This window comes from Alosa sapidissima, chromosome 5 (assembly GCF_018492685.1).
Source record: "Alosa sapidissima isolate fAloSap1 chromosome 5, fAloSap1.pri, whole genome shotgun sequence".
Classification (NCBI taxonomy): Eukaryota; Metazoa; Chordata; class Actinopteri; order Clupeiformes; family Clupeidae; genus Alosa; species Alosa sapidissima.
The window spans coordinates 37,866,984-37,885,193 of NC_055961.1; the positions used below are offsets into that span (position 1 = coordinate 37,866,984).

Consider the following 18,210-nt stretch of genomic DNA (forward strand, 5'->3'; position numbering starts at 1 on the left):
TAACACTTTGTTTTTCAGGCTTTTGATTTCATGGTCAAATCAAAATTATAACGTTTAAAAAACTACCTCAGGGCCGAAACTGATTTTGATTAATTTTTTTCTGATTTCTGTTACCTGGAAGTCAATCCGAAGTCACTTTCTTGATCTTTTAGACCTGCCAGTGCTCAGTGTTGCCAATTTAGTGACTTTGCTAGATTTTGTGACTAATTTTGGCCATCCCAGCGACAGAAAATATGTCTAATAACAACTAGGCCTAGCGAGAAATTGGGCGACTTGCGCAACGATGGCAAACTCGGTTTTGTTGTTGCTTCGTCAGAAAAATCATCTCCCATAAATGCCTGTTTCGTTTATGAACATTGCGTTCGCCCAAAGCGTTGCCCCATGATTATAGAAGTAGCCTACTGGCCTATCCCAGATAGCAAGAGGCTGGTGGACCACTGTCGGTCCATTGGGGGCATAGGTGGTGGTCCGCTGGCATTTTGCTCACCGGTTCTCTGGCGGTCCGCTGGCGGGTTGCAGACAAATTGCCTAATATTTTGCCACTATTGGTCTAAAATCTTTTCATTTGTTCAGTTATACTCCATATATCATTTTATTAACTTTTCTTGATATTCATGACAAATTTAAAGAGATGGTGGTCCAACGGCGGACCACAAGTGGAACACCACCGGCGGCATACCACCAGCGGTCCGCTATCTGATTTTGCTATCTGGGATGTAGCATCAGCCCATGTTATTGCACGGAAGTAGATGCTAGATCGATCAGCTCAGATCTGTTGTCGACAACGTCATTGGAAGACAGCCAGCTGCAACTTCTGGTGAGATTACACCAGAGACAAGAGGTAGCCTATGACAGGGAAACTAGGGACACACATCGTTCAATAAGTACATTGATCTAAGGAAAGTGGGCTACAACTTCATTCACAAACAGAGCAAATAATTGAAATCGAGCATAGGCTACAAGTTAGAAAAAACTATTAATTTAGACCAGGGGTGTCCAAACTACGGCCCGCGGGCCAAGTGCGGCCCGCCACGCATTTATTAGTTTATCATAGATCCCCCCGCCACGCACTTTAATCCGGCCTGCCGAGCATTTAATTAGGTTATTGTAGGCTGCTCGCTATTTGTTTTCCACATTGTGGTTAACTTTAGGCTACTGCAAACTGCTTTACACTCTTCTTAGATGTAATGACAATGTCAAAACAGCTTGTTACATAGTATCTCCATTGCAGCAGATCTAACTACATTATGCTACTCCATTTAATTGGGAACGCATTTGAGTGTGCACGAGAGGGAGAGAGCGCGGCAGGTTCCAGCTGGCTTGTCATTGTTGATAATTGATATCTCCTTTTTATAAGAAACTTCTAAAAGGAAATCGCGATGGCAACAGTAGTTCCCACTACTGACCATTTATAAACTGTGAGAGGGCACACGCCATAGGCACAGCACTAGCCATAGGCTATATTTGAGTGGAGCTGGCAAAAGAGTCTTAAAGTCACAGTGCACCATTTATAAATGAATTAAACAGCATCAAATTAACAGTATTTCTTAAGAAATTAATTTTCTACAACAAAATTACTTTGTCATTTAAATTATACAAAACGATATATATATATATAGGTTCATATATATATATTATTTTTTGTGTGTGGTCCGCCGGCCTATTTTCAAAACCCAATGTGGCCCTTGAGTCAAAAAGTTTGGACACCCCTGATTTAGACTGTCGGCTGAGGAAAAAAACAGATTCTGTCGCTCTGACCGAGTGGACATTTAAATATAGGCTAGCCATTGTCTTTAGGTTAAATTGTGTGTGGTAAAGTTGTAATCGGACTGGTAGTCTGATTTAACACTGCAAAACAGAAGCAGCAACTGGCAATGGAAGTCAATAAATAATTTCCGGGTCACAGCAATCGGAAAAAATAAATATCAAAGTCAGTATTTTACTTATATATTTTTTATTTTAAAATAAGTCTTTTATTTCTTTATTTCATTTTTTTTATTTGGACTCTCAATTGAATTTCAAATGAACAAATGATACACAGACGATATAACATAGTGTTACACATAGAAGGTTCCCACTCGTCTAGAGATCATTTTGACAGTTACTGTTCTGACAGTCCTTTTTTACACCATATGTAGCATGTGTGGTGAGAACATTTACCCCACCAGACCTTTAACCCTGGTCTCTGAGGTAATACAGCTGCAGCCAGTCAAGCTGAGTGGCTACTTTCTACATCCACTTCATACCAATGCCATTCTCCTCATCACTGCCAACTAGCTCATCCTCACTCTTCCTTAGTGGAAATGCTAACATTGCCTTTTTTCTTCCCCTCTCATATACAAACACAATGCATGCATCTTATAAGCATGACAACAGCATATCTAAGATGACTATGTAGTGAACAACAAAAAATACAACCCACAGTTTGTATGTAAGATGTAAGATTACTGTATTATCTGGACCATATTTTCAGATTATGTGCAAATTGGGAAACATTTACAAACTCTTGTAAAGCCACTTAAGTTGCAAGTCATCCAACTTGACTGTGGGTCAAGCTATAGCTATTGACTTGGGTGCTACAATGTGATTTGATTTCGAGGAGTGTTCACATTGTGCCCACGACATAACCAAGAGTAAGATATCCAAAACACTTGCATAATAAGGTTGAACAATGCAAAACTGAAATTGCCATTCTTCTAGTTTGTTAGCAATAATGAAGAAGCAGCAGCTGATCTTTGTTTGGTGCTTTGATCAAGGCTTAGCCACTACTGTGACCTACTGGTTAGCACTTCGGACTTGTAACCGGAGGGTTGCCGGTTCGAACCCCGACCAGTAGGCACGGCTGAAGTGCCCTTGAGCAAGGCACCTAACCCCTCACTGCTCCCCGAGCGCCGCTGTTGTTGCAGGCAGCTCACTGCGCCGGGATTAGTGTGTGCTTCACCTCACTGTGTGCTCACTGTGTGCTGAGTGTGTTTCACTAATTCACGGATTGGGATAAATGCAGAGACCAAATTTCCCTCACGGGATCAAAAGAGTATATATACTTATACTTAGTATACTGAAATACAGGAACTGTCTGTTTTGGCCAAATGAGTCAGAAGTCGTACATTCTAATTTTAAGATACAGGCCAATTACATAAAAAAATATTGAAAATAATGATTTTTGTTTTTTGGTCTTGTATGAAAGAAGAGACATTTAAAATTTATTTCCCTCATAAAAAAGTTTCATAAAAATCTAAAGTTACAAAAATGATTATTTATGTGAACTTAGAACTTGCAAATCCTTTCAGTCCCCATTTCTCAATTTTGGATAACCTGGTCTCATTAGCAAAATGTTTTCGCAGACCCAGCCAAAGGTACAACCAGGTACGTTTCTGAGGTTTCTGCAAACTGGCCAGCGGGGGTGCTAAAGAGAGATGTTTAGACATTGTTTACTAGATTGTAGCCTACATGAGCTCAGGAGTATTCTTTGGTTACCAAAGTTTTTAATTAATAGTGCCTATTTTTTGCTAAGTTTTGCAAAATATAAAGGCCAATTCACACCAAGAATGATAACTATAAATAAATATCGTTCTCATTAATATGAATGACGATGTTCACACATAAACTATAACGATACCGACATGAAGAACGATATCGTTGGGAATGACTTTCAGAGCGATTTTCAGAACGATAAAAAGCTAAAAGCCAATCAGAACCCATCGAATTTTAACTGTCACATTCATTAACACAAGGAGAGACTTTGTTTATCGTTATTCAGTGTGAACGCTTTTGTCGTTATGGTTATAGCTATCGTTATCGTTCTTGGTGTGAATAGGCCTTAAGGGTGGTACGTTTGGCTGGGTCCTAGGGGAACATTTTGCCAGGTTGATTTTGGAATAATGCCTAATGACTACACTCACTCCAGCCTCAGCCTGATAGCCAAGCTCTCATCCAAAAGATAGGCAGACATAAGAGCATGCATAGTCCATGCATGGGACGTATAGTCAGCCTAAGACTGCTGGGTCTACTCACCACAGCATCAGCAGCAGTGCCGCTTGGCCTACTGCAAGTGCGCAAACTCCAAGCTCGGGACAGACACAGGTGCCTCCCACTAGAAGATCAATGCTGGTCAGCACTGCCCCCCAACCCCCCCGCAAAAAAATAATTCACTCGTGAACAATATTTGTCCATTTTAGGTCCGTGCATTGGTCAGTCAGCAAAAAAGTAGCCAGCATAGCATAACAACATCCACATGCAATAATACAATGACAACGTCTACAATGACCTATTCATTTGGACAACTTGATACAGCCCTATACAGGCTAAGGTTACCTTTAGTTTTGTTCTAGCTGTACGTGACGTCTGGCTTTAGTGCAGTCTAACGTTCTGACAAGCACACCAATTGCCTACCTTGTTCTTGTCCATCTGGAATAACTCCTAGCTTTGCTGCCTCCATCCTTTCTGTTTTCGTTGTTTAAAACTTGTGATATCCATGATGAGTATTGAGTTAGTGAATTTGTTGTTCTGGGTGTTTTGGCTGTCTGATGTCCAGCGAGGGTCGCCAGTAACTCGCAAGACTGCTCTCCGATCTAGAAAACAGTTTTTAAAAAATATAGTTAGGCTAGTTGTCTAAATGACACAAGAACATTACAAATAACATTATGCCGAATTTGCGAGATGCACTTACATGCGCCTACTCACTGTCATTATTTCCCTCGCAGCGAGTCCAGCATCTGATGGCTTATGCACTGCTTTCGCTCTTAGGCTGTGGTTCGTGTAGGCCTACAGTGGGTCCCATTTAGAAGTGGCCACTTCATTTGCACTTCCCGTGATTTACGTAGCTGCATGAAATGTATTACAACTTTTCGTCACGAGGTTCGACCTTAAGTCCGCTGTAGTATTGCCGGTAAACAGGGCAGCGGACTGCATTCAGAGGCGTTGCAAGCGGCAGTGTGATTGATACTGTAAGCTACAGAATGATACTAAAGATCACCTCGTTGAAGTCATACAGTGGACTAGGCTAAATCAGAGCCTACTTTTTTTTATTAAGCTGGGACCAGAGATGAAGGCCTTTGGCGAACAGTTTAGGCCTACTTAAAATGAGTAAAACCAAATTTGGTGAAATCTCCCACTTTTTTCCCTTTCCACTTTGTGCATTAATTTAATTAATTCCAATCGTAGGAAAGAAAGACACATGCAGTTTTCTTGTTTAATTAATTTGGTAGTCTTATTATCTGCTAGGCTACAGTATAAGCCTAATGCAAAAAACATTTTCTGATATTTTGTATCGATTGGCTATACAGTGGGCAGTGCTTCGAATTGGCCAGCTTCACTCGCGGTCCGCGCGTGGGATCACGCGGTATCACGCGACTTTAATTTGTATTTTTCCAGTGAGACGCTGCAACAACCCAAACAACCGGTAGATGGCTCAAGTGAGCAGGGTGTCTCGTAAAAAGAAATGGAGCCTGGAAAACCCTACACAGACTTCACTACAGACTTTAGCAGACTGGTTTAGAAATAATGTAATAGCCAGAAATATGCCTGCCCTAATAAAGAAATATTTGGTTAACTGCGAGTGAATCCCGTTTGCAGCCGTAGAGACGCAGGACAAATGAAACATTCTGGTTTTCTCCGAGTGCAACGATGATAGACAGACATCATTTGGACAAAATATAGAGTATTAACCTCCGTTGCTCAGCCAAATGCCTTCCTGTTACGTCCTGTTATCACGGAGTTAGGCCTACAGGCGATAAACGATTTTTGATGGTCACAAGTTTACTTCATTAGGGACTGTTCGTTATTTATTTAAGGGGCTACCGGAGGAGTTTGGGGAGCATTAGTCCAAAAAGACGTGACCCTCCCTCGCCAGCAATACATTTTTCTATGACCCTCCAAAGTGATTATGAAAAAATCACTGTCAACTTTTTCCGGGTTTATCGCCTACTGTATTTTAACGTTTTCACATATTTGGCCATAAGCCGTTTATCATAGGCTATCACGAAACCAAACTACAAAGGCGAACACTTTAACAGGGGGAATTAATTGGGCATGAATCATGCTGAACGCTATTTCGCTACCTTAGAATAATAAGGTTCTATCTGCGTTTTGAGTAGGTACAACCGGGACGATTGAAACGGGGACGAATGAAACATTCGTTTTCTCCGAGTGCAACGATGATAGACAGTCATCATTTGGACAAAACATGGAGCATATTAACCTCCGTTGCTCAGCCAAATGCCTTCCTGTTACGTCCTGGTATCAAGGAGTTACGAGCGATAAACGATTTTTGATGGTCACAAGTTTACTTCATTAGCGGTTTATTTTTTTTTATTATTAAAGAGTGTTTTTCATTTAAAGGTTTGACTTCGTGCTTATTCAGAAGAGCATTTAGTGCTCTCCCCAATCCCAGACGTTCACATTGCATGTTTGTTTGTAATGGATGCAACCGCGAGATAGGCTATGCGTTTGACAATAAGTTGTTAACAGAACCAAGACATATAGCCCAGCAGCAATCTAGGGACTGATCGTTATTTATTGAAGGGGCCACCGGAGGAATTTTGAGTGCTTCAGTTGGAAGTTGCATGACCCTCTCTTGCCTGCTAGAAATTGTTCAATGACCCTCCGACAGAATTGTTAAAAAAAGACATGACCCTCCCCTGCCAATTGTCTTCCGCCCGCGCCACAACCACACACTTTGTGATAACATTCTTAAATCAATCTTTCCCGTGAGCTTGCATGCTACCAGTCCTTCCTTTTCAAATGTGTTGCGCCTGTTTGCACAATTTCACAAATAATCATATGTGATTAATAGTATGACAAATAATCCCTGTGCACGGGGACCGAAACAATGCATGCCAACTTTTTCCGTGTTTATCACGTATTTTAACTTTCCCCGCTGTCTTGCCGTTTTAATGTTTTCCCGTAGAATATCCTATATTTTAATACTCTCATAACAGCCCTGCCATCGGGCCTGTCTCTGTGTTGCCCTGTTGCTACCCATTGCCCTTCCAACGAAACAGATGTCTTCAAATAATAGTTTTCCTTGCTTGAAGGCGAACTTAGAGTGATGTTAACCTATTTAAGTTCAACGGCGCGATTGCCGTGAGAGCACGATTCATTGGCGCTTGCATGTTCGGCCTTATGTCTACGTGCGCACCTGAGGCTACTCAGCTGCAAGATAAATAATTTCCCCTCTTTGTATGTTCACTGCAAGTTGGCCTACCATAACTTACCAACTCTGCACTGTAGACTGGCTATTTATATTTTTCTGTGAAATAAGCAAATGTATTTGTTCAACTTTATGAAGCAGAATTATGCATAGGGTACTTGGAACATAATACATTTGACAAAGGACAGATGAATGTTGCTAGTGACAAAATATTAACTTTCAGTGTTTTACGATGTCTTTGTCATGGGGAAGTGTTTTTCCCCATGCATTTATTCTAGGTTACTGTCAGTGACTGCCGTGAGAGAAGCGGGTTCTGTGTTTCGTTCATGTCAGTGACTGACGCGAGAGAAGCGGGGTCTGTGTTGTGTTGCGTTGCGTTAATTTATTTTCATTGGGCATACCGTGTCGTGCCGTCCACAGCTCTTCAGTACTGACAAAGCCAAAATTACTCCTTTTGAAACAATGAGTTCAGGAAGGGGGGGGGGGGGGGGGGGTGTCCCAAGCAGCTTTCAGCCATAAGGCTACTTTGAGAACATTTCAATTCACCCGACACTAATATTCAAAATGTTGAAAACTATTTCGGCATAGCCTATAAAGCAGTTTAATTAAATGGAATGTTAGTTGTAAACAAACGAGCTACTTGGTGAGGCTTGGCCTCACAGATGCACTCGTGCCTCAGATGGCAGGAAAAATCTTCACGATAGGCCTATTAACTAACCACCCGATTCACGTTGGCTGGGGGGAAGGGGGGCCATCAGACAATTGTGCCCAGTTAATCCGGCCCTTCCCCCAAAAAATCACACCTTCCCACCTCTGACAGCTTAAAAGAAGTCAAGAGGACTCCTTACTCACAGACCTATTCACAAACCTGCGGTTTTGAAATCCTATGCAGCTACAGGAGCTTCCAATCGCGAGGAAGCAATTTTGCATTGTAGGCATAACTAACATGCAATAACGCCGCCAACAACAACCAAAACTAGGCTAGTCATTGTCAACATGTAAATTAAATGTAACATTGTTGTGAATCAAATTAAAATGTTCTCTTTTGCAAACGTAGGCATAGTAACAGAATAATTTAATAATGTTACAAGATACTACATCAATCCGTATGTTTCATTGGGCTACTAGGCTATTTGTTTTGCCTTGATTCATTTAGGCTAGGCCTTTTTATTCAGGGGCCATATTCACAAAGAATTTTAAGGCTAAAAGTAGCTCCTAACTGGCGAATTTAGGAGCAACTCCTAAAAATAATGGGCGTGTCACTCCTAACTTTAGGACTCCTAATTTTTTCACAAAAAGTAATTCACGAAGCATTTTAGACCTAAAAGTAGCACCTAAGTCTGGGACAGCTTAAGTTGAGAGGACTCCTAACTCACTAAGACCTATTCATAAACAGCTTTTTTGTGGCATTTTACGTTGCGATGTTTTGAAATAGCCTATGCGCAACAGGAGCTTCCAATTGCGAGGGAACAATTTTGCATTCATAAAAGGGATGCAATAACGCCACCAACAACAACACAAACTACTCATTGTTAACATGGAAATGAAATGTAACGTTTCATTGTGAATCAAATTAAAATGTTCTCCTCTTTGCAAACGTAGCCTAGGGATATGGTGACAGATTAATTTAATAAATGTTGCAAAGGTTAGGCTACTGCATCAATCCATAGGCCTATGTTTCATTAGGCTACTAAGCTATTTGTTTTGCCTTACTCTTTATTCATTTAGGCTAGGCCTTTTTATTCAGTTATTAATCATCTTCCGTCCTTCACACTACTTGTGTAGCGCACGCATTCTCCGACCTGTCACCTGTCAGTCATCATCAGAAGAGAGGTGTTTGGAATTCCCGCGTTACAATCGTCAGCCAATCAAGGTGGTCACTTCAGTCAAGCTCGTGCATGAGTAATGACGTCATCCATAGCCACGAAGACTCACTCCTAGTTTAGGAGTTGTCTGAAAGGCTTTGTGAATAACTTTTAAGAGAAAACTCCAATCTAAAATCTTTAAGTGCGATTTAGGAGTAGCCTACTCCTAGTAGTAAGATAAAAGCCTTTGTGAATAGCCTACGGCCCCAGTTATTCATCATCTTCCGTCCTTGTGTAGCGCACGCATTCTGAGACCTGTCACTCATCATTGTAAGGGAGGTGTTTGGAATCATGCCCGCGTTACAATCATCAGCCAATCAAGGTGGTCACGCTTGCCCATTTACCCAAATTAATGGTCGAATATTACTGATGATTATTGTTATTTAAGAACATGCAGTGTGCGTAGGGTACCAAAAACATCTTGCTCGTAAAAAAGCATCATAACGCACATTCTGGCGGGTCTGTTATTTACTGTAGGCTGCGCAAACCACATGCCTTTATTTTGGGCAAGCCTGCATTCATTCATTCATTCAACCTTTATTTATTCTCGGAGGGTCATTGAGGGAAGCCCTCATTTTCAATGAAGCCGAAATTACAGAAACGAAGCAAAGCGCTCCACAAACAAGACAACATTCGAGGCCTTCTGTTGAAGAATTTTATATAAAGCCTGCACTGACAGTAATCCTCCTGCCCCTGATAGGCCTACCACAGCTGTGGATAGTGTGGAATGTTCAAGTAATAACACAATCCAATGTGTGTCTCAATTGTCCCCCGCTGACCACCTCACACATTTCTCTAGATTTTGCAACGAACTTACATGACACAATGCCATAAAATATGCCAGTTTTAGGACACAGAATAATGTTTGTAATGATACCAGGTAGGCCAGGTATTGTCGAAGGTGCATGGTGAAGTGAAATTCTTACTTTGGAAAACAAACATTTGCCGATATCATCGCCGATCATCAGAATATTGCAATAGATTCTGTGTTCTGGACTGCAGGTAACTTGTTAAGCCAGTGGTTATCAAACTTGTATTTCATTCCCCACTTTGATCAAGGGGCATGACTGATGATAGTGGAGATAACGTGTTATCCCGAGGCTTTTGCAAGTCAGCATCTTCGACGGTAGTCTATTAAAAATTAAAAAAAGTTTTCGATGTCCCAAACGGAGAGCCATACTTTATTGTTTTTAACGATCTCTATGCTACTCACAAAAATGTAGGCATGGGGACATGATGAAGTAGGTTATCCAACTGTCGTGTGTTAAATTATTGTGATTACGAGCCAGTGGTTTTCAAACATTATGTGTGACTCGGACATCTAACTAAATGCAACAGGCTCATATCGTCCTCGCATTCGCAAAATGAGGACCAGTGTTTTGTCAAATTGCAAATAGCTATTCGTTTTAACTATTTTTTTTTATGATAGTAGCCTATACAAAAAGCACTTTATACTATCTTAATATTGGAATATGGGGAGGGAAGTGGCGCGTCTGCAGTCAGCCAAATATGAATGTAATTCTGCGGCATAAAGCAGATGTAATTGTTTACAGTACAAGCAGTCAATTGACTACATTGCAGTCAAGAAGTAGGGCAAATTAATTTACGAAACCAAAACGTGGGTCATAGTTGTCTAAGCCTCTATCGCGTAGCCTGTTAAAAACGTCGCCAGATAGTATTAAATCGGCAACAACATTGTTTTCTGCAGAAGCCTACCCAAGGCTACAGATTAATTCTGAACAGTTATTTCTCTACTGGCTCAATTATCACACCACTGATGATTTGCGTAGTTGCGTTAACCCCAACACTGACAATAATGTAGACGGCAAATTTCGATTTCGATTTTCGTGTAGTCAAGCCTTAAGCCATACCCAAGTAGCCTAAATCGAGGTAATGTTTAATTATGCATGATTTATTTTGTTATTGAATTCGTAGGCTGGGATTACTCTCGGCAACAATTATGTAAGGGACGGCAGGCAGAGCGATGTACAGTGGCAGAGCGACGCACAGTGGCTGAAAGTGGTACTAAAGCTTCTCGCAGCTTCACGCCGCGTAATGCGCGAATGAAGTGGTCATTTGAAAGCGATGCCCACTGTATGTGACCCTGCAAGGCGAAACTAGTCGCTTTGGTAAAATTTACAAAATTAAGTTATTGTGCTCACAGCCATAAACTAAGCTAAGTTATTGTGTATGAACGGCCATAAACTAAGCTTTCCAACGATGTATATGTATATTGAGGGTATTGCAAAAAGTATCGCTAAGATAACCGCATCCAAAGTTGGCATGGTTCTCCCGTCACGATACGCTAGAAGAGGAGAAAATCACCTTTTTAAGTAAATTGTCACGTGCGATAGTGTGCAGGGCACAGTTATTATTAGCCTTACGGTAGCGTGATTTTAAAGCGGATGACTGACTGTGCAGTTTCATCAACTGTGCAGTGAGTGTCTTTTTCTGCCCCCTAGTTAATACCTGGGACGGTCATAAGGTCACTATAGAATATAATTAATGTATTTCGCGGGAAGTAAGGGGAGAGGAAGTTATGTGTACACAAATTGTGTAACTTTTAAAATGCACTACGTCAATGGAAAACTTCTCCTGGTCCCTAAAATGACGCCAGGATATTTCTAAAAGTTTGTGCTTTTGACCGTTCGTGCCCTGAAAGGCAAGTCTTTCACATTCATATTCGGTTACATCTGCCAAAAACTGAGCTGACACATTGATTAAATTTTAGCTCTACCGTAAAACCTTATAGCGGCGTGGATAAAGGGAATGACTGCTAATGTGTTGAATCTTCACCTAAATAAAGTCAGGGTTTAACAGTCAAAACGTATGTTTTTCCGTGAAATGTTCACAATATGAAAGTGTAGACTGTATACTGTCGAATTATGCGAAAACGTGAAATTCTACATTTTAACCCGTACGTTTGTTTATTGTGGATTTTCTCAAAATAGCACCGTGCGCCGGTAATTATCAGAAAATAAGTCCCTTCAGGTCGAAACAAAACCCCGCCACTGCGCGTCGGGGTTCTGTTCTCCCTGTCGGGACTTATTTTCTAATAATTACCGGCGGACAATACATTATCCTTTACATAAACCTAACATGTGAAGTAAGCTAAAACTTTTCTATGCTGATTGTTGGCAGTTTAGTTACTGACTGTTGTTACTACTAGGCTGTAACGTATGGGACAGGGACATGTTTAAGAGGGAGGGGGAAAGAGAGGCGCTTACTTTAGGTTACATTGCCAACATTTTTGCTAGCATATCAAGATTAAACTTAGACAAGAAAATGTTTCACTTTACCATTTCACACATTTTAACCTAATATCTTGTTAACTAAAAAGCATAATCGATTCACAGCCAACTCTTAACATGCCTCAAACTTGACATTAGGTTTCTAACACGACTAACTTCCGACGGATGAAAATTAACGTGGTGGTGGTTATGACGCTAATTTGCGCACTGCAGACCTTGCAGACTGCTGTTCCTTTCTTCTGACAAGCACCCTCACGTGGAACCAGAGAAGGAACTGCAACCAGTTCCGAAACTGGAAGTTTTCCCGAGAGTGGAAATTCTCCCCTTATTCTCTGCCCATAGGCAGTATCAATGACATACAGTACCGCTGCTGGCCATTTGGGTGCCCAAAGCAGATAAAACTGTGAGTTTGGGTCTGTGAGAGCGATCAGATTTTCAGTTGCAGGTAATTAACAAACAGACAAGCGAATTGCAGAGAATATGAACTTATACCATATATTATTATTATTATTATTAGGCTACCTCCAACGCCGACAAACGCACATAACTACGCAACGGCCTACTGTCAGGGACGTTGGAACTATTTTCTGAGAGGTGGTGCGGATTATATTGGTGGGGGTCTGGGGTTTTCTCCCCCGTAAACATTCTGACATTTTTGACTGCTAAATACACAATCAGTTTTCGGAGGGACAGAAATACCAACAGAGAGCAGTGCCCATCTTCTGTCTGACTCAAGTAATGTGAGCCTATAGCCTATATATTTTGTAAGGAAATGTATAAGACATATTAAACAGAACTAGCTCAAATTTAAAAGACATTTTTGAAGCCTACCTCAATAAAGTATAAAGCATTGCAATGGGGATATATTTGTGTTGCATATACCAGCTTAACTAGTGTCAATTCAAAGACCTGTTATTTCCATTCCTTTGAATTAGACTAGCCCGTTTCTATGCTGTTTTCATAGACAGCAAGAATACGCTTTGATACGTTCAGTGTTTTAAATAACATTGTTTGTTGCTTCGATTATACAATGTATTGCTTGTTTAGAAAGAAAGAAATGCCCCAGAGCTTTTGAATTAATTCATATTATTTAAAACCATCTGTAAGATAGTTTGTATGAAGTATCTAGTATGTATGTATCTTTTGAAAGTCAAGGTAGATATGTCATCTGTTGAATCAAACCCAAAGAATTTGTCCTGATTTGGCCTGACTTTTTCTTTGTACTTCGCACTTACTTCAGGACTTTGTAGTCCTCAAAATCCGTTGAAAAGACCTTACCATATATGTTTACTTTATGGAGGAGAAACAATCAACAAACAATTAGGATATGTAGTCCCTGACATGACATTTGTTCATTCTTGGTTCAATTTGAAATGGAGCACAATTCTGAAGCACACTTGGTTGTATAAATCAGAAAGGTTTTATTAGTTATACCTCAAAAAATAATATTTGCCTGCCTTAGATGAACATAGGTGTATCTGTTTTGACACTAAAGCTTACTAAGGATGTATGATGGTTTAGTGGATCACACATCATTGCAAATATTACATATAGTTTCTTTGACAATCCTGTAGGAAGACATCAGAGTAGAAGACACTGAAATCTTTGATTATTTGCCAGACTTCGTAGCACTATAATAAACTAGTTAAGTAGATTGTATTGTCTTTTGGAAAGGCCTAAATAGCCGATGAATTGGCTGAGGTGCAGGACATCCTCAGTAGGTCTGAAGCAAAAGATGCCAATGTGAATGTATGGATGTTCACATGTTCACAGAGTGTGCACAATTTCTTTAATCATGCTGTATGCATACACATCCGTAAGTGTGTGTATGTGTTTGTGTGTGAGAGTGAAATATATCTGGTGTTTGTCTAAATCAGGTCATTTGTTTACTTAATATTATGTGTGCTTGTTCTCTCCACTCTCATGAGTTTGACATGCCATTTCTTTACATACACTGCCTTTAGGACAAGAGTTCTCAGGCCCTAAGTCTTAGTAACGTGGCGGGAGTGTTTTATATCCTGGTGGGGGGCCTGGGCCTGGCCATGCTGGTGGCTCTCATCGAATTCTGCTACAAGTCCAGAAACGAAGCCAAGCGAATGAAGGTGGAATCATGTGAACTGGGTCTTAAAATGGTTGATGCTAACAAAATTATAAAATGTATACTCTCTTTTGACTATAAAGAACAGTTTGTGTTCTGCATAACAGAGATTATTAAATTAAAAAAGGGGCAGCCATGGCCTACTGGTTAGCGCTTCGGACTTAACCGGAGTCCGAAGCGCTACTAACCGGAGGGTTGCTGAGTGTGTTTCAGTAATTCACGGATTGAGATAAATGCAGAGACCAAATTTCCCTCACAGGATCAAAAGAGTATATATACTTATACTTATACTTAATGATGAACTTCATTTGGACGTGACTTTTTTCCTTTCCGTTTTCTCCATTCCCCTGGGTTCCAGTTGACCTTCACAGAGGCAATGCGGAATAAAGCCCGTCTGTCAATAACAGGAAGTGTTGGTGAGAATGGCCGAGTCTTGACTCCAGACTGTCCAAAGGCTGTGCACTCTGGGCCCACTGTTCGACAGACCTCTGGATTGGCTACAGTCCCCTCTGATATGCCATGAAGACTTAAACTATTTAAGTGCCTTACCCACATCAGTATGCCATCAATAAATATAAACCGAACTGAAACTACCCTACAAAGCATAGAATTTAAAGGTAGTTAACAGTAAAATGTACGTAGTAAAATGTATGTAGCAGGTGAGAATCTGATAGATTTTGAAAATAACTTCTCACAATTATGGTGTACCCACATTTCAACACCCAAGAAATGCCAAGAAATAACCACAACTGCAAACTTGAAACACATGCTCAACATTTCTTGCAGTAACTGGAGAATGATATGCCATCTGTCATTGTCATTGTTCTGTTTTAGTTTATCTCACATCTGAGAACATGCAGACTTGAAGTAGCAAGTACTCTGCGCAAGAACAAGCCACAGCTTGTAATATTTGGTCATATTACAACTGAAATGTTACATTGTGAATATTCCTTGTACTTTCACTGTGGTCCAAATGTAAGTCTCTTTCTTTATGTACAATTAGCAAAAACAAATTTATCTAACTACATATAATTTTATATCTGGTTTCTACTATAATGTGCAATGTTGTTTCATTGCAAATAAGACATATTGTTCATGTTTAGAATGAGCTTTTTCTATAATTTTATCAGACATTTGAATATTTTTTGGAAATGAGTAGATCAGATCAAGTGTTTCTTTTATTACCAATGCTGTTACCTTTTTAACAAATATAATGTAACTTTTCTCCATAAAAAAGTGTTTAGCACAATAGCTTTATTATTGTATGCCAAATAGTACTCAATCTCTTGAGGTGATGTCATAATACCTGTCATCACAAACATATTATATAAATGTAATAGAATGAAGTAGAAATAAAATTCCAGTATCTGGAATAAAAAGCAACTTTTATAAGGATGCTGCACATTCCTTGCTCTTTGTGAGAAAAAAAAGACAAGCCATCAACAATGTTGCTTCTGTGCACAAGGGGAGGGGTGTATTTCATTAGCTGTTCAGATATCAACAACATTCTACCAAGACCTCACATTAAACTTCTAATTGTCACACTAACATTTCAGTAGTATTATGACCAGATTTTTTGCTTTTTTAAAAACAGCCTTTCTTTGTTCAGAGTAATCTTTACTTCAAGTTTGCATTGAAATGTAGGAAGTTTGCTTTATAGTTCACCTTTAGTATCTGCTATTCAATTGAGATGGAATGTCCCTTGAATGAAAGTCCAGTGGATATCAATCACAACAAGAAGGTCCAACATTATCTGAATGTGTCGTAATGAAAACTAACTCAATCTTTAGCAAAAATAAAGAATATAAATGGGCTTACATTTGGGTTTACAGTGAGGGTCAGCTACAGAGTTGTTTGACTCAAAGTTAAAGATTATTTGAATATTTGTTGTATAGCTAGTGATAGTTTACCATCAATTAAGCAACAATTAAAAGTGTTGCCAAATGGATTCAAATGCAACAGATTAAAATGTGGTAGATAGGATATTGGCATTCATATTAATAACAATACAATAATACAAGCACTATAACTGGCCATACTGAAGAAATGGTATTCTTTGAGAACCTAATGTTTTGTATATAGGGAAAGAAACAGCGATCTATTTCATCTTTAAATGTAAATAGCTAAAATGAAATAAGTTGATGTAAAAACCATCATTAGAAAATACTTTCATGCAATAATGGATATAAACTAAATGCTTTATTTATTCATATAAGTTTACATGTGGAATTTAAAACCATTAATAATGGGCTTTTTAGGCCTTCACCACTCGTAATTGAGTGCTTCCATTCTGGGCAATAAAATATGTTAACGTCTTTCTTAAAATCTTTAAATATGCTCATTTGATACCAAATAGATCAGATTTTATTTTTTATTTATATTGCTTTAGTAGTTCAGAGTGTGAAAATTAAGCATTTAAAATGCAATATGAATGATTTTTAAAATGGAATTAAATGCAAAGAATTTGTATTCTAAAGAGCCATGGTGTGTGCAATGCATTTGCCTTTTTGAAAAACACTGTGTTAACCTCAGCCTTTTGTGTAGACCTTCTGAATACTAGATCAGTATTGTGTGTCTTTCAGAGGAAGCAATCCAGGAAAAGTTATTCTGAAAAGAAGACTAGAATTCTTTGATAAATGGATGGTCTCTTTTTCAGGACAACATAGAAGCCCTTACCCACTGTAATCCATATGACCTATTTGTATATGATTCCAGGCATGATTTTCCTTAGCCAAATGAAGATTTTTTTTTAAGTACAATCAGTTTCCCCCGTCAGTCATCCAGCGACACACACACACACACACACACCAAAAATATCTAACAGCAGAATATTCCCCGGGCTCCAATGGATACTACAAAAGGTTGTCCTATTGTTTGAAATGGTACATATTGTATTTATTTTGACCATCTTTTTATAATAAAATAATAACTACAAACATTGTGTTTGAGTGGGTTGTTGTCTTTTGTTAGGTGTTGCCTCATGGTTGGCTCGTGTACATATTCACTCCATGCACCAGCACTATATGTTGCTGAATCTAAATGGTTTGTGTCTCTGGAACTACTGGCAAGATTCAAAATGTTAAAAACTTTTAAATCCTTGAATCAGTTTACATTTTTATTCATACAGTCTTATGCTTACAAATATTAAAATGAATTGTTAGATTAGCCTTTTTTCCTTAAAACAGCTAACATCTAAAAGTAACCCTACAGGGGTATAGATCAGTACGGTGGCCGACAGGTGCAAACGACGTGCAACTTATGACAACAGATGCAACTTATGAAAACATATGCAAATCAACAAAACACGTGCAAATAGATCAAAAACAACCTACTTAAGAAAACATCTTCATTTGACAACACGTGCACATCATTTAGAAAACGCGCTGCAAATTCAGATAACGTTTACATTTCAGAAACGCACTATGAAATTCACAACACAACGGAAATGTTTCCGGGGGACACTTAAAAGTGATGAACAGGTGGCGAACAACCATGGACATAATATACTATGGTGACAACGACAGCCATAGACATAATATACATAGACGCCGCATTGGCTGCTGGAAACAAGAAATGCGGCCGCCATCTTGGACCTGTCATACTCCTCATTGCGTTGCAGCAGAAAACACAAGATGACAGCACTGTGCAGCATGTTCCTGCTCAAATCGGCGGACCATACTCGGGGGGATCTACTTTTCACAAGTAAGATTTAACATTACCGTACTATTGGTTGTATTTTGTATTTTCGAACAATGTGGCCTGTATCATAGCTACATGTATGACCTTTGCAGCAAAAAAAACGCGTGAAAATCTGTTCGGTATTTAGTGAGATATGATTAATTAAGT

The 18,210-nt window shown here is 39.4% G+C and overlaps 1 protein-coding gene across 4 annotated transcripts in view; it reads left to right on the top strand.

The window, feature by feature from the left end:
* Positions 1–17,305, top strand: part of LOC121708557 (glutamate receptor 4-like) — a 169,391-nt gene extending 152,086 nt beyond the window's left edge. For 3 of the 4 annotated variants that reach the window (XM_042091293.1, XM_042091297.1, XM_042091294.1), the window contains 2 exons: positions 14,231–14,368; positions 14,723–17,305. In XM_042091293.1, coding sequence (XP_041947227.1) covers positions 14,231–14,368; positions 14,723–14,887 — 303 coding nt within the window. In that variant the 3' untranslated portion in view covers positions 14,888–17,305. Of the gene's footprint in view, positions 1–14,230; positions 14,369–14,722 lie in introns of those variants that run through there. The other variant, XR_006031699.1, reaches the window with a different exon arrangement.
* Positions 17,306–18,210: the final 905 nt, after the last annotated feature.